The sequence below is a fragment of the Trachemys scripta genome, chromosome 2 (assembly GCF_013100865.1).
Source record: "Trachemys scripta elegans isolate TJP31775 chromosome 2, CAS_Tse_1.0, whole genome shotgun sequence".
NCBI lineage: Eukaryota > Metazoa > Chordata > Testudines > Emydidae > Trachemys > Trachemys scripta.
In genome coordinates, this window is record NC_048299.1 from 55271680 (window position 1) to 55296113 (window position 24434).

Genomic DNA, 24434 nt, shown 5'->3' on the forward strand with positions numbered 1-24434 from the left:
TAGTCATTAACAGGGCCCTCCAAATAGGTTCTTCGGGATAGTTACATTACCTTGTTAACATACAAAAATTGCTGTTGTTTCTATGTATGTTCTTTACCTGTGTTACTCAAGAAAAATGGAAGCTTGCAAACTTAAAAATAACCAGTAATTTACTAGTGGATATTTGCCTTTCAGTATATGAATGGAACTCAAGGTTTCCTTCTGGCACAGCCAAAAAGAAATTGCTGCAGGGGGCACTTGCTGACAAAGTACAGAATGTCATTGCTTCAGGTGAAGTAACTAATGTTACCTTGTCCCTGGCTTTCAGAATAGAGCATTGGATCAGGATAATAGTGGGGAGAATGACTCACATTCAGGCTGGTTTGTTCAGCTTGAAAAAACAAGCCTTTGAAAAGTTGTCAAGGATGCAGGTCAATCTCTTTCAAATCAGACTGAATGCTGCCATATCTGTATCCAAAATTAAAATTTAAAAATTCTAGACTCCTTCATTAATCTGAAGATGGGCAACTCTGTTGTGATTTATAGTAAAACCTCTTGTTTACCCACTTTTTCCTGTACAGTTACTAACAAGAAAAAAAATCAATATAAAGCTTAGCAAACAAAGCAGCCAAATTGTATGGATTGTTTATCAGCCTTTCCAGTGACGTCAGCGCAATCTGAAATGTCACTCTGTCCTCTCACTGCACAAATGGTATGCTCCCATTGTTCTCTCTTGTAGGACACAGGACAGGAAAATTACAGGCTGCAGAAAAACGTGTGTATATGTGTATGTGCGCAGCAAGAATGGGAAGAAGAGAGAGATCTGTGAGCTAGAGCGAGGAAAATCAGCTCAGTTTGAAATTATAGAAAGGAAAGGTCAAAGTTGGTAAAAATCCAGTAGAAATGGTTTCACCCTACGTTCCGTTTTCCATACACGTGGAATAGGATGATATGCAGAGTTGTGATGTATAGAGCTGGGTCTTATGAAAGAAATGTTTAATGAACTGAAGAGGAAAGTTCCATGTTAAAAAATAATTGGTCCATGATTATGCAGAAAAATAATTTAATTTAGACCTGTGCTATCAAAACTGACCATGATTATAATTTTGGGGGATTATTAGAGGCTTTGATTTTCAAATGCTTTGCAACCTGTCCTAAAAATACCTCATAACTTTTACAACAAAGACTGATATTTGCCTTGTATACGCCAAGAGCTATAATCTTTAAGGGATATTTGTTATACAGTCAAGGGACTCTCAGACGTATAGATTCTCTAGAAAGAATGTCATCCTCTTAGAGCCTCCTAAAGATAACTTCAGTAGAACAGTGTAATATAATGATATGAAAGATAACTAGAACTTCTATCACTGTAATTCTAATGCTAATAGTAGAACAATGATGCGTCACTGAGGCAGTAGTTATAAGTTTAACACTGGCTGAGCCTTGAGACCAAAGGGAATGATGCTGAAAGTCCTAAAATTCTTCTCCAGAAAGAAGCAGTGTCACACATAATAGAAAGGACAGTCTCAAAATGCAGTCATTAGATACTGCAAAGAATTTGGAGTTTCCACAAACGGTGTTTTTGTAATAGTATGAGAGCAAGATGGGTTGGAGCCAGGGCTACTTTCTGATTCAGGAGTCATCCACACAATTTATTTCATGCCCTTCCTGGAAACACTGCATTCCAAAGTGACACTTAAATGGATAACTCCACAGGAAAAGATTTTGATTGATATTTCTGTTGGCAGCAATTCCAAGAATATTGCTAGTCTGTGAGGTCTGCTGGTAGGTAATGTGTTTTGGAACTTTGTTTGTAGGCTAGATAGTTGATATTTGCCAGCGGTTTCATTTCTAGATGAGACATAAAACAGCAAAATGTCCTGCTGGTCAGTGGCTCTTTGCTGTATTTGGAAGTGTCTGAAAATTTATGAAAGAAGAGTACCTGTGAATTCTTTAATAAAAGTGAATGTAATGTTTTAGGCCCCAATTCAGCAAAGTATTTAAGCACTCACATGCTTAAAGTTGAGCACATGGTTAAGTACCTTGCTAAATCCAGGCCTTAATACACTCTTATTTCATGTGTCTATATAGGAACTTCAGGATCTTGGAATGCTAGTGGCTAAAAATGCATGGTTTTCATGGCGTACGTGAACATGTACTGTGCTGTGTGTAGGGGAGAGAGATTTTTATCCTTAATGGTATGTGGATATGTACTCATATAAAGACTGTGACATGCTTCCAAGGTTTAAATATAGCATTTTATTTGAATTTGGCCAAATAAACCTGGCCCTCTTATCTTATTGCAGACCATAGCTGTGAAATCTAAGATCTGTCTTGTTTTATGCACACGACTTGAAAGTAGAGAAAGAAATGGACTGGGGTGGTAGGCAAATGAATTGTAAAGTATAACAATGCTATTTTTAGAAGAATTCATACTATCTGTGCTGTGAAAAACAACTTTTGCAGGTTTGTTCCAATTTCATAGCACTTGGTTATTTGCTTGTGTGGTTTTCAGCCTTGTTGCTGTTATGAACACATTTATTTTTAGTCAGGGTGGTGCCCGGTTTTGCTACCCCAATCAGACTAAGCAAAGATAGAACAATAGACATATTTGGGGCATGATCACCCATCTCCCAAGACAGAGAGAACTTCCTCACCCATTCCAAACAAACATTTTTCAAGGCACATTTTCTTAATGATACAATGTTTGTTTCTTGATTTGCTGTGAAGGTAGCGCCCACAGTGAATCTTGACAGCAGTAGGAGCGATAGTAAGGAGGACTCAGGAAATCCCATGAGCACACTCTAAGGCCATGTCTTCTCTAGGGAAAAATAGGTGTGTTTTCATAATGATCTACATACCAGCTAACACATTGCACATTCCTCTGGGCTTCACTTCGACCAGCAACATTGAGGTAAAAACTGCAACTTGCCCTGTCTGTGCTAGGATTTTATAGTGTCAGAGCTACTGCATGTGAGCTATCTCATTGCAAAAACACACCTATTTTTCCTAGTGTAGAAATGGTCTAAGGGTAAGCGGACGGGTTTTAGGAACTGGTAAAACAGTGAGCAATAGCCAGAAGCTTAGGAAGGAAAATTTTACACTGGACCTTAGGGAAATGTTTCAAGCAGTGGGGCAGTGGAATTGACTGGTGAGGGAAGAAGTTAAGGCACCATCTCTGCAGATAGAGAATTCAGAAGCAGACTACCTCAAACATTACTGAATGTGTGATCGGAGCTTTTAAGAGCTCCGACTGGTTGGCCTAAGAGGTGTTTTTTCCTGACAGTATTGTCAATATCTTTCCACTTGCTTTTACCAAGTACCAATGTTATGATATTATACAATGAGGCCTGTTTCATGAGGCCTGCATTACTATTAGAGATACGGCCAAGCCACAAAGTTCTGATCTAGATTTTGACCACCCTGAGGTCCAAGCCCATCTCTAATACACTCTGACTCTGCTGCAAATTATGGGTTTAAGCCTTTGTTCTTCTGTAAAAAAAAATAGCTCTCTTCCTGAACTCCCCCTTACATGGTGGCCTGAGTTTTGCCAACTTCCTCCTTCATCATCCTTACTGAGAATATTTAAAGTCTAATGGGTGAAATCCTGGTCTTATTGAAGTCAATGCGAGGGTTCCCATTGACTTCAATGGGGCCAAGATTTCACCCATTGTAGGTACTATGTCAACTTTCATGAATGCAAAAACACATATAAAAGTGAACTGCAAAGAGTTAATGTGTCTTTCAATTGTTGAAAAGTTCATAAGGAAGAAATACTGTAGATCTATAGCTGACTTGAATGGGAGTGTTGTCTGAACAAGGACAATACAGTGCATGTAATTCATTATTTTCCATAGTCTCTTATAATTCTCAGTTCTGTGTTTTTCTAGGTACTTCATTATAAGGCCTGCTATTAAGTGAGTTTTAAAATGTTGAATACAAATGTTTACAAGATCAGGAGGCTGCTCCAAGCTGTTATTTGGTAGTTCCAAAATTTGGTCTTTGGCATGTTACAAGTAAAAGTAATTTTTTTCTGTGTAGCCTGCACATTTAAAGATTTATTTGCAGGGGGGAAAACAAGCAACCTTTGCCCTGGTTTTATCCAGAATTGTGGAAAGCTCAGTGATTTGTGTTCACTTTTATTTTGCTTTATTTGGGGTTTTCAGCCTTTTTGTTTGAGGTTTGAACAAGAAATGTTAAATTGACTGAACTCCTCTGGAGAAATCTAACCTCTGCTGATTTGTGTTTATTTCATGAGGATTTCACCCCTCATGTTTTGCCTGGTTTTGAATGAAACAGTAAGGGATAGATGCTCAACTGTCCATGCAGCTATGAAAATTTATGCCAGTTGAGGATCTGCCCCCTCAATCTCTTCTTAGAACCCATGAGGAGGGGCAAGATTAGCTCAAAAATGAAGCCAGGCTTACAAAAACATTTTGAGAAATACAACAAATGTACAGAGTACCCAAGCCAAGTTTCAGATTTCTATCAATATCCAAAATCAGAGGGATTTCATGGGGTCCCATAATGAAAGTATTGAAAGGATCTATATGTGACTTTTTAATAATAAAGCAGTGAGTGCTAAGTTTGTCTCTGCTATCACAGGTATGTTTGCATGTGTAATATTATTTCTCTGTGCTTGTCTGCTCTGCAATAAATGCAGTTTGTAGAATAATGAAAGCAGAAAAGATCAGAGAGCAGAACATCACAGCAGGGAAAAGGGGCATGTGAATGCATGTAACTACAGTCTGAAATATAGTTGGTACAATAGGTCACATTCTTGGTCTACCAATTTAAACAGTGCCCCTTTCAAAGTTTTATGTTAACCATTTGCCCTTGGTTAATTGTTCAACTGGATTATTGTATTTCCTAATAAGATATATATTGTTTTTTGTTTACTGTTTTTAATCATTATTATTAAATAGAAAACACCCTTTGGTTTATTTAAAAATTTAGCAGTGCAAGTGAGAAGCCTTAGCCATTATTTAAGTATCAAATTATCTGATTTAAAAAATATTGTCCTGTGATTTTCAAGCACTTTATCATCAGTCCAGTAAATATATCGACAACACAGATTTTTAGTTTTGTTGTGATGATTTTCTTTGATTGTTCAAAATTAACAGATATTTTCAAGAAAGTTACAAAAAGCTCCAGTGTCTTGTTTTATTCAAAATGATACAATCTTATAACAAGACAACAGTATTAAAAGACTCTATATTATTATACAGGGGGACTGGTAGAGGCCCCTATATGTAGGTTATCTAACACTTTCCACTACAAAGGATCCTTGCAACCTTTTCCTTGAGAAGCTCTCACACCTCCACTGTTTGCAGCAGACTTAATATCCAGCCCCCTGAGGCTACAGAAGTACCTTTTCTTTGTCCTAGGACATTCCATTCAGATATGATTGAGATAAAAAATGTTATAAATCACAATTTCCCTTCTCTCACTTGTAAGAAATTACCAACATCCCAGAATTACAGAACACCTTGTGACTGGGCTCATGGCAATATAAAAGAGTAGCAGCAGCACACAGTGCATAGGGACACCAGTGAGCTGCTGGAGCACCTGTAGAGGAAAGAAGAATGGGGGAATTGTTGGGCTGCCCCCACGTGTAAACTCACAAACCCAGCATGTGGCCCACACCTATTTATACTTCTCCAGGTGCACTATGTGGGGAAGGATCTCCCCTAACTCCAGGGGCAGGGCAAGAGGGGGAGAAAGAGAGCTCTCTAGGTTTAGGACATGCATGGGGGAAAAAATGAATAGAAAACTCATGTTCCTGCATGAAAAGGCAGATTGAAACATGCATAGATTTAGAAATACAAAACAGATTTTCTTCATATATGAACTCTTCATCCTTCCCCTTTGGAGGCTATAAAAGATGTATATAAAATGATGTGATCACAACATAGTTAAAGATTGTATTATAAACGCTGATTCAACAATGTATTTAAGCATGTGTTTAAATCCCATTGAGATTAATAGGATTTAAGCATGTGCTTAACTGTTTGCTGAAAAGGGATGGATTTACACACATGCTTAAAGTTAAGCATTTATTTATTTAAGTTTGCAAACTATACCAAGCTGGGAGGGGTTGCAAGTGCTTTGAAGGATAGGATTAAAATTCAAAATGATCTGGACAAACTGGAGAAATGGTTTGAAGTAAATAGGATGAAATTCAATAAGGATAAATTCAAAGTATTCCAGTTAGAAAGGAACAATCAATTGCACATATACAAAATGGGAAATTACAGCCTTGGAAGGAGTACTTCAGAAAGGGGGTTGCAGTGGATCACAAGCTAAATATGAGTCAACAGCGTAATACTGTTGCAAAAAAAAAAAAAAGTGAACCTCGTTCTGGGGCATATTAGGAGGCGTGTTTAAGCAAGACACAAGAAGTAATTTTCCACTCTACTCTGCGCTGATAAGGCCTCAGCTGGAGTATTGTGTCCAGTTCCGGGTCCCACATCTCAGGAAATATGTGGACAAACTGGAGAAAGTCCAGAGGAGAACAACAAAAATGATTAAAGGTCTAGAAAACATGACCTATGAGTGAAGATTGAAAAAATTGGGTTTGTTTAGTCTGGAGAACAGAAGACTGAGGACAGGATATAACAGTTTTCAAGTACATAAAAAGTTGTTACAAGGAGGACGATGAAAAATTGTTCTCATTAATCTCTGAGGAGAGAACAAGAAGCAATGCGCTTAAATTGCCGCAAGAGAGGTTTAGGTTGGACATTAGGAAAAACTTCCTAACCATGAGGGAAGTTAAGCACTTGAACAAATTGCCTACGGGTGTTGTGAAATCTCCATCATTGGAGGTTTTTAAGAGCAGGTTAGACGAACACCTGTCAGGAATGGTCTTGTTATTATGTTGTCCTGCCTTCAGTGTAGGGGACTGGACTAGATGACCTGTTGAGGTCCCTTTCAGTCCTACACTTCTATGATTCTTCGCTTTGCTTAATCACAGCCATAATTCATATGCACAAAGGGGAAGAATCAAGGTTACAAAAGTCCTAACTTATGACTTGACTATGCAAAAAAAAAAAAAAAATGACCTTGCAATAAATAACATTATTTTAATGTAGTTTTATATATAAAATTTAAAATCTGTGTTTTTATATATGGTATAATAATTAGATAATTTAGATAGCATAGTATGTTTATGTTTTTATGTATGTATGCTAAAAATTAAGGTTGCCTCAAGCTAGGCACTCAAGTGCATATTTATACTCTTACAAAATATTCTGATTTTCCCTAACTAAGCCTCCCTAACTCCTGTTTGAAGTCAACTGGACCTGTGAATGCCCAGTACCACTGAAAATCAGTCCACTTATTTAGGAGCCTAAATATGAATTTAGGCACCTAGGTTTGAAAATTATGAACATTCTATACTGTATACTGTTTTTAACTTACCCTTCAGGTGGTATTCTGTAATACAGGATTTGCTGATTTGAGGCACTGAATTAGGAAACTGAGCCACATACTCTGAATGGCTCAAAGGCTTTGTGACATACGTGTGACAAAAGTTTTTTCTACACTAGAGAACAGATGGAACAGAATTAACTAGGAGATATAAATGATATATCTATATTTGTGTCTGTATAAACTGTATAGCTTATTAGTACATTCCTCTTTTTCCCCCAAACCAAGACAACATTATATATGTAAGAGCAGAGAGAAAAGGAAATGGGTCACTGCATCTAGAAGTCATGAAACTGATGCTGCTTTATGGCTTTGTAGATGGACATGTCAATTACTTGTGATCCAAGGAATCCATGTCAGGTGACATCTTAGAGTGGTCTATGTAGGGTGAGTATGTCGTGCACCATGTTCCAGGAATATGGAATGGCATATGTAGTGACATGTACATTGAAACCACATTCATGACATATGGCTACAGCCCTAATGGCATCATTGGGATCACCCTGAAGACTTAGATTCTTAGCCTCCACATATGCAGCTGGCTGGTGGAAGACATTGCAGACATAAAGAGCACCAATGAAGCACAAATACAAGAGCTCTACAAAGAAATGAAGTCAAGGATAGCTGCAGATGCAGGGGACAGAGAAGCCATAGTAAGAACCTAGAGCTGTGCATCAATCCTTTACACCCCACTAAGCACCCAAAGGCAATAGTAAACATTGTCAGTGGTGGAATGACACCACTATCCATTAATGTACCTGACACACTTAAAATTGGAATTTGCTAAATGCAAGAATTTGAACATGGCTGACCAAAGAGTTCTATGACACAATACCAAGGATAACAGAGACACTAGCAGTGACATAAAAAGCATGTGCAGATTGGTCCAACAAAGATATTTGATACTAATCTTATCTGTTCAAGAGTGATAGGCTTACAAGACACTTACCAGGGGTGAACATCAAGAATATTTTGTCATGTGAGTTAGCTTCTGTATCAACCTCAATGTTCACTAGCTCTGGTGACATAAGGATGATACATACTATGTCTAACCTATAGAAGCATACTTCACAAGAGGTCATCTGCATAATTATTGACTGTTCCGTAGTTTTTGGCTAATACAATAACCAGCAAGAGGTATCATCAAGGAGTTGTGACCAGTTTCAGAGATTACATTGAACACAAGGCAACAGTAGGTGATACATACCTTGTCTTTGACAGGTACAAAGACTTCAGCACAAGATTTAGGAGAGCTACAGAAACAAGCAGAGTGCATCAGTTGAGTACAAGTAAACAGCTTCCTCCACAGAAAGTTTACTTGACAGTAACTGAAAATAAGACACAGTTGATTGGCATCATTTGTATCAAACTCATTCAAGACAAGAAATGTCATTAGCGACACACATTAAAGCACAAGCTAGTCATCACAGGCAGTGACAACACCCCAGCTGAAATAAACCAGGGAGATGTGGTGATCAATAGAGAGTATATGGCCACCTCTCATGAGGAAGCCAACAACATCCTTGCACAACAAAGAGTGATGGTTGCAAAACATAATCTATTGGGAATATCATTATTATCAGATGACACTGACATATTTGTTTTATTCTTGCACCACTACTTTGAACAGAGTCTAACATCTTTAGTGATTTTGGAACCCGAGTACAAGAGAGAGCTGTAATAGACATCTGTGCTCCTGCCGAGCAACACCAGAACATTGTATCAGGACTGTTAACTGCCCATGCACTCTCAGGTGATACCGTAGTTTCCTATTTTGGCCTCGGCAAAAGCCCTATGTTTGAGTTTCTGTGAGCTGGATGCACCCTCCCTCTTCTGGATGACATCAGTGCAGCAATGCCTGATGTCACTGAAATTTATGGCTGCATGCTATGGACAATCAAATTGTGCCACCATGTCAGAAGCATGATAGAAATCATGGGCAGCAAAAAATGGCAAATGTCAACACCAACTACCAGTTCCCTACCACTTACAACTGAAGCATTAATAGTAAATGTAAAATGAGTACATCTTCAAGCATGTGTGTGGAAAAGTGCTTTGGATCCAGAGACACCAGCACTTGATCCAATGCAGTATGGATGAATGCACAATGCCAGTTCCAAGTCTTTCTTTTTAAAAACTGTACCAGAGAATGTCATGCTTGCTTATAACAGGGTTCAAAAAAGAACTAGATAAATTCATGGAGGATAGATAACTAGATAAATTCATCAATGGCTATTAGCCAGGATGGGCAGAGATGGTGTCCCTAGCCTCTGTTTGTCAGAAGCTGGGAATAAGCGACAGGGAATGGATCACTTGATGATTACCTGTTCATTCCCCCTGGGGCACCTGGCATTGGCCACTGTCAGAAGACAGGATACTGGGCTAGATGGACGTTTGGTCTGACCCAGTATGGTCTTTCTTATGTTCTCCTCCATATATTTTGAAGTTAATCAAGTACTCTTGTGAGAGTGATATGCCTTGTAAGTCTATGAAATGTAGATGTAACAGTCCCAACCATATTGTATGCTTGCCAAGGAGATGTAGTGTGTTGCAATGATCTGAAAAAATCAGCATTAGCATTTGCAGATGAAAACGACTATGACAAGTAGTCAGTGGTATTACTCATATGCAGACACTCAACTGTAGTTTGAATGAGAGAGAACACTAGTAATCATTTATAATGATTCCATAAGTTATTATTCTTTTGTTGGTGTGTGTGTGTGTGTGTGTGTGTGTGTGTTGAATATTTTTTACATTAAAAAGAGTGGTCACTATATAAAATGATAATTGAGGTCCATGCTATACTCCCAATTCCCATCCTCATGTACACCTATTACTCAAAAATTATTGCTATTGATTGATATTGCAAATATTAAATACCTGCATTTCACTTATTAGAATTCTTCTGCCTTGATTTTGTATGCCCCAAATCATGCAAACTCTTTTAATGATTATGGGTGGTGGTGAGCGTGGAATGAAAAGTCAATATTTCAATATGCTCAGCAGTGATAGAGGGTCATCATCAGACAGATCCTTAAAATGTATGGTCTTGAGATATAGAATCCACATAAAAAACCTTGTATGGACCCTAAAACAAGGTTGACCAGAATGGCAGCCAGACTGTGAATGCAGGATGAAATTGTTCCAGCAGGCCTCCCATTACTGACCCTCAGTGCATCTGTGGCCTATACAAATGTCCCAGAATCCACTTCTGGGAGCTGTGCGGGGAACTACGGGATGGTTACCCATAGGGCATTGCAACTGAAACATTTAGAACAAAGCTAGTTCGAATATGTGGTTACAACTATAATGGTCTATAGACCGAATCAACATGACTACTGTGGATGCATTGAACTGTCTGTGCTGAAACTAGTTCTGTCCTGTTTGTTCAATGACAAACAATTCAGTTCTCTACACTTGACCTAAGAGCAGAATTGAATCCATAGTTCAGTTTAGTAACCTTGCACCTCCAAGAGAGAAAAGAGTTATGGTTGAAATGGCTCCGAGATTAGTTGAGTCTCATAAGGACAATTGAACATGTGCATCTGCTGCCTTATTTGACTTTCTAGTAGGGTTATTACTAACCTGCTGTGGTTGCCTTCCCCTACTCAGAACTGGAATATTCTGATGTACCTCTTGAGAGGTTGTGGCTAGTTTATACTGTTCATATGGTCTATTAAAAAACTGATATGGTTTGCCTAGAACAATGTTGCACTATTTGCGTACACATAGCAAACTCTATATAGCAATACTGAACCAAAAGAAACCAAGTGTATCATCTGTAACATTGACTTACTATCTACTTCTGTGTGTGCAAGTATAATGACCTTTGTACTTAATTAGCAAATATAATCTGCCCCTATCTACCTTTTAAAACGCAAATAAACAATTCTTGGGAGTAAGAAGGGAGCAGGCAACAGCCACACTTGACATTGCATCACACAGTAGCTTGCAAGATGCACAGCAACATGTAGTTTTAACATTTCTATGAAAGTCTAAAAGCTGCTATTTTGAGTCCACGTTTCCTTTTAAACTCAGATAACTGCAATAAAAATTGTTTAGAGCTGAAGCTGTGAGAGAGGCAGACTAGTGCAGCTCTTGTCCAAATTCTAATAAATCACTAGAATAGCGCATCTCTAATATGCGGTACTGCAGTTGAAAACAGACATTAGGACTATATCAATCATACTAAAAATGAACAAACTGCTTATAATGAAAGTGAAAAAATGGATCCCTCATTAACATGCCCCCCCCGCCCACCGCAGTCTGATTGGTTTCAGAAGCCACTGCTTCTGAGCCTACTGTAGGACCTGAAACTAAAAGACAGCAGCAAGATTCTAGTGCTACAGCCAAGTGCAGCGTAGCCAGAGAAACAGGCAACAAAAATAGAATGCCAGGATTGCTGTGCGTGGGTGAGGCAGAAACCACATTATGAGCAAAAGCTTCCAGTATTATTTTAGAACCAATCCAGAGCCCTTCTCATTTTGTTCTCTTTTCACAAAATACCCATGGGGAGGATCGAAGGAGAAAGAAATCAAACATAAATCTAGAATTTTAATTTATATTCTCCTGCTTCTTTTCTTGCTTGAAAAGCTGCTCACAAACATACATTTGTGCACAAATAAGTTTGACAGTGGGAAAGGGTTAATTACTTTTGAGGATTGGCAAGAGAATTGCAGTTTGAAAGATAGAGACTGGACAGCTGTGTTTGCTGTGGTATTTTTAAGTGCATTAATGCAGGCTCCAATCACTGGGCCATGCTTGACCTATTTTTGGCTCAGGCTGGCCATTGTTCTATTTCTGTTGCCTGTGGGCCACACTGTTGTTGATTCATATGCAAATGAGTTATCACTAGCTTCAGCCAACTTTGCAGAGACACAGAGCCAGGGAGATAGAGAGAGAGGAGAGACGGAGAGGAGAGAGAGAAAGGAGGAGGGCACAGAGACAGAAACACTTGTCAAGGCTGAGGGTAATTGAAACTAAGCCCTTAGGGGCTGAAGTCCCTGGAAACGGTGCTTATTTGGTTTTATTTTTTAAAGTGGCTTTATTCTCCCCACCACCACTCCACAAGAAAGCCTGAAGCACAAATACATTTCTTCATCCACCTGCTATTGGCTTCCAGAACACAACTATTCCAACTCAGAGGTGCATAGTCCACTGAGTCCTTCTTATTATTTTGCAGCAGACTGGGGCAGAGTAAAAATGGATTGTCCTTTTGTTTTTTAAATAGATATTTATTCAAATGCTTAAATATTGTTAATTACCAAAGTCTATTATTTCTCCCACCCCACTGTGAAGGAGGTAGGATTAGAGAGGGTCGCTCCTGACGCCCCTGTATGGTACAGTGATGAATCTTTCATGTAGCTGAAGTACAGACTGATTGGAATATGCTGCAGACAATTTATGAGAGCGAATCGTGTTTTTCCTCAGATGGAGTTTCTGGACGTGAACAGCTCTTTGCTCAGCAAAGAATGCACAGTATGATCAGCTCAGGTAAGAGGCAGTTCAATAACTAAGGCTTCTCTCTCTGGAGGGTGACTTTCTCAGGAAATACAAACTGTCACAGTAAAGCACTTCTGCTTTAAAGAATTGGTTCTATTTCAAGTTCTTTTATTCTGCTTCTTATTAAATGATTATCTCTACAACAAAATATTATTTGGACACTTGCTGCTGCTGTTGTGGTTTTCTTTTAAGCCTACTGCTTCCAAGCAAAAAGAAAACTAGCAAGTAAAATACAGTGTGGGGTTTTTTCTCCTCTTGTTCTGTGATGGCAAAATGGGGCTTGCAATGATCGCAGGCTTAGTCAGAACGAGACTCCATCAAACAAGACCTTATCAGCAGGCTGCAATTCATATAACCCATCTTAGTCAGTTTTGTTCATATATAATTTTGTAAGCAGGAATAGGTCTATTTGTAAGTTTCTTTTTCTCAGGTTTACAGACTGAGAGTTTTCTGTAAAAGTCCTTTTCTGTTTTCATAATGCTGTCATCTTTGATTACTCTAAAGTAAATCTGTGTCTTTCTTACATAGGGCTCATATTACTTTAAACGTATTACTTTACTTTAAACCTGTTTGTACCTTTAAACATATTTGGGAACCTTGGCAAAGCCAGTCAGATGTGATGACTCACTGAAAATGTAAGTTGGATGTGTTTTTAAAGCAGGTGTTTTAAAGCTGCAGTTACAGAATAATGGATATTATCTCCCAGTTTTGAAGACCTTGTATTTTCTAGTTTCTGTAGTATCTGTGTTTTAGACCTCGCAAACAATGCACTGAAACTGAATTAAGCTGCAAGAGTTTAACAAGATAACTTAGTAAAAGAACCCAAAGCGCAAGTCAAATTTGGTCTCTCTCTGGTTAACACTATGTGGTTCTGGCTTTGGTTTTACACTGCTTAACTTTATTATGCTTTTGGACACAATGTTATCTGCCTTATGCACTTTCAACCCCTTGTTTCTGGTTCTCCTTTATTAGTTTGTAAAGTTGGCTTTGCATAAGACCTGCATGTGAAATGTGCTGTGAATAGCCCACATAGGCTTCAATCTTAGTTAAACCCCCCAAAACCGTCACAAAACTTAGCAGTGCTTCTCACTTTCCGAAGTGTGAGCATGTCTGAAAGAACCCATGCCTGTTCTAATGGTCATACCCTTGGTCCACCTGTTGAACCTTCTATGATTAGTATATATATTTGATATCTACTTCCTTTCCTGTTTTGTGGAAAGGGATTCGCTGAGAGTTGTATTTGTTTCGTACAGGGATGGAACTGAAGAGCAGAATAATGGTTTCAGATATTAAAATAAATTGTAATGTAGTGAGAGTTTGTCAACTGGGAATGCCTGCCTTTTCAGCCGAGACATATACATGTCTTAACAGCACAGTAAATAATTTCCATTGCAGAAAACCCAGGCCACCTAGAAATAATTATATATTGAGAGCAGTGATGAAAGACTGAAGAACTGCTTAAATGCAATTTCAAGACTGGAGATAATGGAATGGGAGAGGGAACTTTTGACCAGTACTGCCTAACATTGTCCGTTTTCTCTGTTGTAAAGTCTTTTTCCCCTCTCATTGTGACTCGGTTTTTGGTCTCCTCTTCAAGAATTTCCGGAGCTGTTTCTTTGTGTTTTGGGAATAGGTTTTGTACCACTGGTGCCAGGTTCCTTGTTTAAAAAAAAAACCTGGGGGTAAATTTGTTCGTAAGTGTAAAGGTTTAAGCACTGGCTCAGACTGTGGCTAGGGACTGAAATTTCTGTCAAGCTTTCTCAGAACTCTGCCAAGCCACCTAAGCGTAGACCTGTTGTTACAGTCACTGGCCTACTGTGCACAGATTAATAGTTGTATGGTGGTTTTGTAATGGGCACCGACATAACCCAGAGATCAGACTAGGATCACTCTTTTCGTTTTCATTTGCAAAAAAGCCAATTTTGAACCCAGTTTTACAGAGGTGGAAAGTTAGTGCATAGCCCATCATGCTGCCTTGAACTACCAGTCAGTACCATTTGAATAACAGCAATTATCTGATTTGGAACCCAAGAAGAGTTGGTACTTTTCTGTAGAGATTATAGCTCTACTTTCCTTCCTTGGAGACAAGAATGTCGGATAACATTTGATTTTTATCTGGTATTGTTAGAGCCATGTAACATATAAAACTTCTGAAGCAACAGATAATGCTTTAATTTCTTCCTTTCTTAATCGGGAGACAAAAGACTATTTTCCAGGTGAAGGCTTTTTAAAAGTTACTTTGTTTAAAACAGAAACATTCTTCAGTATTTATGCTGACCTTTAAAATACACAAATAAAATACAACTAGTTGACATTTTACATAGTCTGCAGTTTAATCCATTTCATGTGCAACTAGAGGTCCAGTGGTGCTGTTGAGTGACCTCTATACCTTTTGACTTCAGCAGTTTGCCGAATCAGGCCCTATAATTTGGTACATGGCAATCTCCATATGTAGGCTGATGTTTTACAGAACTTATGGGAAATGTTACAACAATAGATAAACTCTAATAAAACACTAAGGATCCATATATTTCTGAATTGGAAATGCGCCTCCCTTTCGTTCTATAATATTTTATCATACTGTTATGCAACAAATAATAAATGAGATGCTGCTGTACCTTAATGTGATTTAAAATGAAAACACCCACCTCCCCATTTCTGAAACTTATGAGAGACATCTGTGTCAGCAGAGCCTGCTCTACTGCTTATAGGAGAAAGAAGTTGCCCCTCTAAGGCTGCTAGGGTGCTATATGGCTGTGTTAGGGTGGCTAAAATGTCAGCTAATTGTAGTATTTTTTTGTGTGTACACTAATAACTTAGTGGTCTGTTTTCTCATGTAGACATGTGTAAAGTCCATTCCTATTAATGAGCTACGCATATTTATCATAAGAGACTAGACCTCTAAATATTAACACTGTGCACCCTTAATCCTTCAGAAATCTAAGAATTAGCACAAATTTAGCACTCACTTAATGGATTGTTAGATTTGCAAATCTCCAGATTCACTGTGCACGCATTCCTCAGCTCTATTTTTAAGATAGATGGAGTCAACCCCAAAGGAGACACTTCCAATGGGCATCTGATATGTATTCGCAGACCAAACTGTCTGAGGAATTTCTAAGAATACTAGGCATATGAAATGCTCCTGTCATGTGAAACAGCACTTCTGGTATTCCCTTAATTACTGCTTTGCCTGCCTGCCTCCATCTCAGCTTGTATATCACATTATGAATGGGATGATCTGGATAGGTACCAATCAAAAGTATAATCATGAATGGGACAATCTAGATAGGCACCAAATCAAGAAGCTATATAATTACAAACACCTACACCCTATGTCAGACAATAAGAATATCAGTGATCTTGAAAAAGTCTGTATTATATGTTAATGTATGGTGCTCTTTTCTCTGAAATGCACTACGAAGTACTTGGCAGGTTTCTTCAACAAGACAACATTGATTAAAATGATGGTATTAAATATGTATTTTAGACATAAGAAAGTGAACTTTTCTCTCTCTCTTTCTCACTCTCTAAGGAAAAAATACTTTGTCTTGTTAATTTCCCCACCAAAAATGGGAAAAGTGTGTTGGATCAAACTGATCTCTAGTGAAAGGCCTGTAAGTTTAACAGAGCAAGGTAAATAATTTGCCCAGAACAATAATAATTTATGTTTAATACTACTAATAAGCTTTTTTAGAGCAGGGCAAAAAAGTTGCACTGAACAATAATAATTGGATTAAATGGAGTTTAACCAGTGATTAATTTGGCCTTTGTGTAGAGGGGAGATGTAGATTTACCATGCTGTGAGGACTGAGAATACATGGCTTTGAGAAGTAAACCCAAGATGATGAATCCTTTCAGTCATTAAGTATTCCTTGCCATTTTTTAAGAAGGGTAGGGATGTTGGCCCAGCTTTCCTGGCCATATTCCAACATGGATTCCTGCATTCTTCCTCTCTACACTCTACCTGCATTTGTATTTGGATAAAGAATTCTTCTCTTCTGATCTTATACTGTTGTGTTGTGCTTACAAGCCTGGTCAAAGCTCAAGAGAGAGCTTGAGTTCTAAGCCTAAAAGTGCCATTGACTTGCTGGCCCTGGACAACTTACATAACGCAAAAAGAAGAACAGGAGTACTTGTGGCACCTTAGAGACTAACAAATTTATTAGAGCATAAGCTTTCGTGGACTACAGCCCACTTCTTCGGATGCATGCTGTAGTCCACGAAAGCTTATGCTCTAATAAATTTGTTAGTCTCTAAGGTGCCACAAGTATTCCTGTTCTTCTTTTTGCGGATACAGACTAACACGGCTGTAACTCTGAAACCTTACATAACGTGGTACATCTCAGTTTTCCCGTAAAATCAGGAAAATAATTCTTACTTATCAGCTCACAAGCATGTTTCCCGTGGAGTAAAATAATTCAGAATGACTATTCGATTAACGTAGCCTCTCTATCTGCTTCCAAAATATCTGCGATTTTCTGAAATCTAGTCAAAATATTTTACTCTGTGGTTTGATCAAGAAATTCAAGTTGCATTGCTTAGAGGTGAGTGGTGGAATAAATCACATTTGTTGTTTCTGTTCTGTGGTTGGATAAGCATGTGCATTTAAATGATCCACTACAAATACTAGCATCTGTGACTTTGAAATCCACTTCCCAGGCCAAGAAAACTCAGTTGCTCAAATGTTCTTGCACAGTGAATGCAAAACGATCATAAGGATGGCTGAATCCCATTCATTTGAAGATTTGCTAATGCAGTGGTTCTCAACCAGGAGTCCGGGGCCCCCTGGGGGGCCACGAGCAGGTTTCAGGGGGGGGCTGCCAAGCAGGGCCAACATTAGACTCGCTGGGACTCAGAGCAGAAACCCGAAGCCCCACCACATGGGGCTGAAGCCTGGGCTCCCGAGCCCTGCCATCCGGGGTTGAAGCCGAAGCCTGAGCAATGTAGCTTTGTGGCCCCAGGCAATTTCCCTGCTTGCTACCCCCTAACGCTAACCCTGGCTTTCATGTGCAAAAAAACAGTTGTTGTGGCACAGGTAGGCTGGGGAGTTTTTATTGCATGTTGAGGCGGAGGGGAGCCTCAGAAAGAAAAAGATTGAGAACCCCATCTCTAATATTCATGGAAATCTTGAATTATTTGTCCATTTCAGTTAGATACCATATAGTATTTTACATTGGTAAGGGGCCGTATGGATCTTATCTTGAGGCAATAGCACAGTGGCTATTAAAACACTATTGTGAGAGAGAACACTTGATGTTTCCCTGAACTTGTGCTATTTGGCTCTCTCTTGAGCTCAGGAAAGAGGATAAGCAGAAGAGCTGAGCATTAAACATGTTCCAAGAAACAGAGAATATTTTGCTGCTGTAGATATGAAACCCAGAAACTCTTTAAAGCATCCAGAATTTTGCTGCCAAGGGAATCCATTTCTGTCCCACAGACTCAAAGGGAGAAAATAGGATCTATTCGGTGTTACGGCTGTTTAAATTCTGAGGCCTGCCATTACCTTTAATGGAATTAGAAGAGCCAAAGTACTATGGATCCTGCAGTCCTCATGCAGTGAAAACTTCATTGACTTCAGTGGAAGTTTTGCCTGCTCTGGGGCTGCAAGACTGGACATTGATATTGCAAGGAGCTCTGTGAACAGCCAAGGGGAACAGAAAGCACCTGCTAGATTGGCCCTGTTCTGAGTGACACTGCTTTTGGACTTTACCATTCCTAAAAGAGTGTATGGAATTGGGCAATTCTCATTTCATCATGTGTCTTGCGATATTTGGTGTTCTTCTTAAAGCCTTAGCTCCTGGATTCCTGAGATTATATGAAAATCTCAGTTTTCCTTAAATTTCTAGTTCTCACGATTAAGGAGAAAAGTGTGAAAATATGAACCCTTAAAGGCACACACAAAACCCAACAGATTCAGATAAAAACAATCCATTATGTAATATTTAAAAAAAATCTGTTAAGCCATTCTCTTGATTTTCAAGTGCTTGGCATTGAAAGTATTGCAGCTGCTACTTGACTGAATTGCAGGTACTCACTGATACCAGCAACAATTCTCTGTAGTGTACAGTGCATGATAACTTTCAATAGGGGAGGACTTAAACCCTTTCTGTTTTTTTGCCTTATATTATTTTAGCCACATGTATTCAAATCTTCAGCTCTACTTCATAGATTGCTATATATTGCACTTAAAAGCAGATAGTATGAATCAAATTCTGTCATAATTTATACCTGTGTATGAACCCACTGATTTCATGCACTGAGTGTGAGGAGAGAATTTGTCCCATTCAATATACAATTTGCATTGCCACAGCTTTAATCAAACTTCCATTTCTGCATTAACCATTATTTCCCTTTCTCTTGCACAGTGTTTGTGGAGAAAGCAAAATCTGTGAGAAGGCAGAATGACTGACCATGTAATATGCACACATTAATACACATCTGTGTGTGTGTGTGTCTCTGTGCATGTGTATGTATTTCCCATGTGATGTTTCAGATGGCATGACATGGTAACCCAGTATAAACTAGTACAGTTTCTGTTGGTAACAAAACAACCCAAAAGCATTCTGAGGAAAGAAGATGGCAGATTATTGTTAAATCGATGAAAATCTAACATGCCCTATATTGTGGATCTCTTTAGCAGGCTGACTCCAATGGGTCAGTTATTCTTAGCCTAGTTATTTTCATCTTGTGGCATTACAGGTCTAAGATTAGCCTGTTAGGCGTTATCATTCCATCTGAGTTACCTCCTAATATAACTCTTCACCGGAATGATTATTTATAGACAGAGCATTCTGTCATTTTTGGGTTATTTCTAGTAGTTTAAATAAAGAAGAGCAACATTCAAGAAAAACCACAGATTCCTTCCTGCTGCCAAAACAACATGATAACAGCCTGCTAAGGGGTGATGATATCGTTTAAAATGTGTGCTTGTAGCAGATGCAACATCCCTTTTATCTCCACCACTTCAACTAAAAAGAGATGCCTTAGGATAGTGCTCTCTTCTGTACAGGCAGAGAAAGGGGTCCAAATTAACACACCATGTCACAGGGAACACAAGATTTCAGTTGACAATGACAACAAGGGACATCCAGGTTCTATTTTTAGGGGCAAGCACCGTCAAGCTCTGTGTTCAGTGCAAACATGTCACACCTACACAGCTCCTCCAGCATCGACCCTTCGAGTGAAAACTCATTAACCACAATAGAAATGTCTTCGATTCAGTGACATGCCAATGTGCATTTTAATTCTCTCTGCAAAGACACAGTCGACAACTTCAGTTCTTTGACACATTTTAGCAAAGCACTTTCTACTGCCCCTAAAACATGCATGCTTACCTGAACAGCTTCAAATCCTGCGTAAAGAGCTATAGGTTGTAAGTATGATGGGCTAAATTCTCCCCTTGCTTACACCCATAGAACCCTATTGAAACTAGTGTGGTTGCACTGGTGTAGGCTCAGTGTAGCTATTGGAGGCAATGTAAGAAAGAATGAGGATAATGTGACAGATCTATAGGTATGTGTTGCTCAGGGAGCTGGTGAAATACACTGCAGTAATATCCAGGGACATCATCATAACAGTCTAACAAACTTTCTCCCAAATTAAACAGCTTATTGTGACCCCTGTGCACATTCCTGACTAAACAAAATGTCCCTGGGTTATATCCACTTTGGAATGCAAGTGTTTAAAAATACCTGAAAAAATGGTAGCATCCATGATACGGTGTGGCAGTGCTGCATTAATGCTTAATTCATATAGTATATGATAAGCAGTACTTTGTTTTTGTCAGATATGCAGTTTTGTACATTACTTTAAGGCTACTTTGGCATTATCAGATGACATAACATAGCTGATACATCTGCTTTAATTGTTTTGTGTCTCCTGATTATAAACCACTTACTGCTTCAGGAAGTGTATAAACATGACAAGAGCTTCAAGAATTCAGGCCCTTTCTTGATGAGGGTGCTTGAAATGCAGGATGGTTCATTCTAATGGTAGCACATTCCTTCTGGTATTGAGACTGCGTATAATCAAAATGAGACAAAACGAAGTACAAAATGAATTCTTTCAAAATGCCAATTTTCTAAATCATGTTTTTACAATCAAAGGTTATTGTTCTCTCCCATGGGCATGCAGCTGGAGGTATGCATACCCCAGGGAGGAATGATAGCTATTCAATTTATGTGCAGCCTGGAATGGAAGAATAAGAAAGCTTAATGTTAATTTAATAATTTCTCCCATTTGTTCTGTTCTTAATCCAAGTTTCCTTTTTCTTTCTTTGTGCCCAAGGCCAGCGCCCTGTTGGTGTTGAGCAGTAACAATATTGCAGGGATGAGGGAATATAGCCTCCAAATGCCAAATGTTATGCAGTAACTGTGTTTGGTTTGTGCTGCTTCTGCATGCAACCACAGTAAATATGTTAGCAATTGACTTTATGACTTAGTCCTTCATAACTCCACTCTCTACTGAGAATATATTTTTAGTCCTCTTAATCTACCTGTGTGATCCCTAGTTCGCCAGTCATTTTGAAAGGCATGGCTTTTTCCTTGAACTGGATCAATATTATATTTTCATGGATCTAAAAGAATCTAAACAACCAGTCTCAATCTTCTAGACTGTTGTTTTTCACAGTCAAATTAGAAATGACCTTGAAACTATTTAAAATGCATGCAGAAAATGTATGAATTACAACAACAAAAAATGAAATACATTTAAACACAGGCTTTTGGGGAGTTTATTCTAAGATGAATAATTTAATGTCAGAGAAATTTAATATCTTGAAGCACAAGAAAAGATGTATGAGGTAGAAGGAAAAGATTGCCAGTATATGTCTTTATTAATAAAAGTAGCAGGACAGGTGTATAGCATATTTCCTAAAGGGTTTATGCCATTATTTCTTGTCATTGTTTCGTTAAGACATTTTCCATACAATGACTTTTTTTCAGAGAAAGGACAACAATGTACATGTTTAAAGATTGAGAATAGTTTCCATTGAAATAATTTCAGCCTCAGCAATAGTATTCATGTATATTTCTTCAGGTAGTATGATAGATTAAGACCCCAGATGGAAAGTGGTTGGAAAAGGATGAGCGAGGTTAAGAAACGTAGTACTTGGAGCAAAGAGGTTAACATTATAAGTGCACCTCCAGAAAATGTTAAATGTTGCTGCCGGGGAGGTTGGTGAAAGAACTGAAAATGAAAGGGAATTGCATAGGAAGTGGAAAAGGGAGATTGAAATACACATTAGCCATCCAGGAAAGGGAGCCTAAAATAAGAAAGGGGGAAACTATTCTGAAATAACCACATTTAACTGAAAGAATAGAGAATCTATGCAAAAAACAGAAAATAACAAAGAACACAAGGGAAAAATGAGAACATTATAAAATAAGCAAAAGTTGTAAGGGGCAAATTCAGACACACATTGATTTTCTCCCAAACAGTTGTACATTAAGGCTGCAAAAGCAATTAGTTCTGAACCAATATTCAGGCATCCCTCTCCCCACCACATATAGTGTTTTGGCAGAACAACACCGGCTTGTCTAGATGAACAGTTAGTGCGCAGCAAGCTGGGATGTAAATCTACTTTGCATGAGTATGTGGACACTAACTGTCCATGTGGTCCCTACTACCATGCACTAAAAGTTCAGTAGTGTGGTTTGATCTACTCTGTTTTGAAACAAGAGTAGATGAAAGCCCAGGGGAGAACTTTTAGTGCACATCTGCAGAGTCCACATGGACAGTTAAAGTGTAGCAAGCTAGTGTAAGATAGATTTATACCTCAGCTTACCATGAACCTATTTGTTCATGTAGACAAGCCCTTAGTTACCTGTCTAGTGGGGGGTGCACAGGACTATGGGCACGTTGCATGTGTCACAATGTGTGGGATACATCCCTAGGCTCCTTCTTGGAATGCACCTTGGCATTCATAGAGCACCTACAGAGCATTTCTCCATAGCTTTGTGGGGACATAGAATTAGACCAGAACACTTACACTCATTTCTCCTCCCCTTCATCTTTTTTGGCCAGTTAGAATTTTGCACTCATTTGCTGTTTTTATGCTGATTTCAACACATAAAGGCTAATACTGAGGCAATCGGAAAACTTTATGCAGGAAGCAAGGAAATTGCAAGTGACAATAGTAGAGAAGCCATGAGCAAAGTGGAAACAGAGATAAGGAAAGCTACTGTAACTAAGATTAATAGGAGTGATGCTGCAGATGAATAAATGGTAGTGATACTGACCTTGCAAAGGTTCATGGAAAGCAAGAGACTCTGGGGGGTACATCTACACCACAATACTCAGGGGTGTGATTTGTACCTTGTATCGATGTACCCATGCTCACTTTAATCTAGCTAGCTCTCTAAAAATAGAAGTGAGGACATAGCAGCATGGACTTCATTGTGGGCTGCACAAGTGATTACGTATCCTGGAGGGTAAGGCAGTTTGTGCATCCTGACTGCTCCTTTTATTGAGCTAACTAGATTAAAGTTATTATGGGTACGTCTACATGGGCTGCAAATCACATCCTTGGCTTCAGTGCAGACGTAGCCTAAGGCTCAAGGGTTAGGTGAGCTCAAACAAGCTTGCTAAGGCTTGTGAGTGGGGCTAATGATTCACCTAAGGTTATTTGGTAGTTCTCCCATTCTGTAGGCTTCAGTAAGTCAACAGGAAGAGGGGAAGCACCATAAACCTACTGTTCTGTCCAGTCATCCTCTTCTTTCAGATATTCTTAGGTCTGCAGCTATGATGGATTCTCCATTACTGGCAATGTTTAAATCACAATTTGATGTCTTTCTAAAAAGGTATTGTGTAGTTCAAACAGGAATTAATTCAGAAAAGTCCTATGGCCTGTGTTATATGGGAAGTCAGACAAGACATTCGCAGTGGTCCCTTCTGATCTTACAGTCTATGACTCTATGAAAGGCTTCCTTCATAAAGATCTCAACGAGTTTGACCTAATTTGTTTCCCTCGAGAGGTGGTGGTGATGATAATTATTTTTATTTGTTTTACCATAGCAACTAGGAGCCCCAATCATGGACCAGGGCCCCATTGTGCTTAGGTGCTATACAAACACAGATTAATAAATAATATACTAAATTTTATTGCTATGCCATACTTCAGTAGCAGGAGTTCAGTAAATGTAATATTTATTTCTTTTCTGCTTTCTAATTTTTTTTTTCCTTTTTGCTACAAAGTAAACTCTATTTAGGGTGCCATAACACTCTTCAGCAAACTCTTTTCAAATTTGGTAGAAAAATTCCACCTCGTTCTCCAGTTTAGCCTCCCAATTTGGAAGTCAGGGTTTGTTTGGGTTTTTTTTGGACGGGAGGGAGAGGGGTATTATATTTTATTTTAAAGGAGAAACAAAATTGATGACAGCATACAGTAGTGACACACTCTACTCAGCTGTGAAACTCCATCATCTGTTGGCTATACTTATGTCTAAGATTTTGTCTGCTTCAACCGAGAAGGAATTGTATTAAGAAACTCCTTTGTATTCAACTAGGACTTTACAACTTGCCTT

At 38.7% G+C, this 24434-nt stretch overlaps 1 protein-coding gene across 10 annotated transcripts in view; it reads left to right on the top strand.

Moving 5' to 3' along the window:
- Positions 1–24434, top strand: part of HDAC9 (histone deacetylase 9) — a 527149-nt gene that overhangs the window by 172947 nt on the left and 329768 nt on the right. For 3 of the 10 annotated variants that reach the window (XM_034760570.1, XM_034760571.1, XM_034760575.1), the window contains exons 1-2: positions 12275–12376; positions 12838–12900. In XM_034760570.1, coding sequence (XP_034616461.1) covers positions 12879–12900 — 22 coding nt within the window. In that variant the 5' untranslated portion in view covers positions 12275–12376; positions 12838–12878. Of the gene's footprint in view, positions 1–12187; positions 12553–12837; positions 12901–13483; positions 13545–24434 lie in introns of those variants that run through there. The other 7 variants (XM_034760572.1, XM_034760574.1, XM_034760576.1 and 4 more) reach the window with 5 other exon arrangements.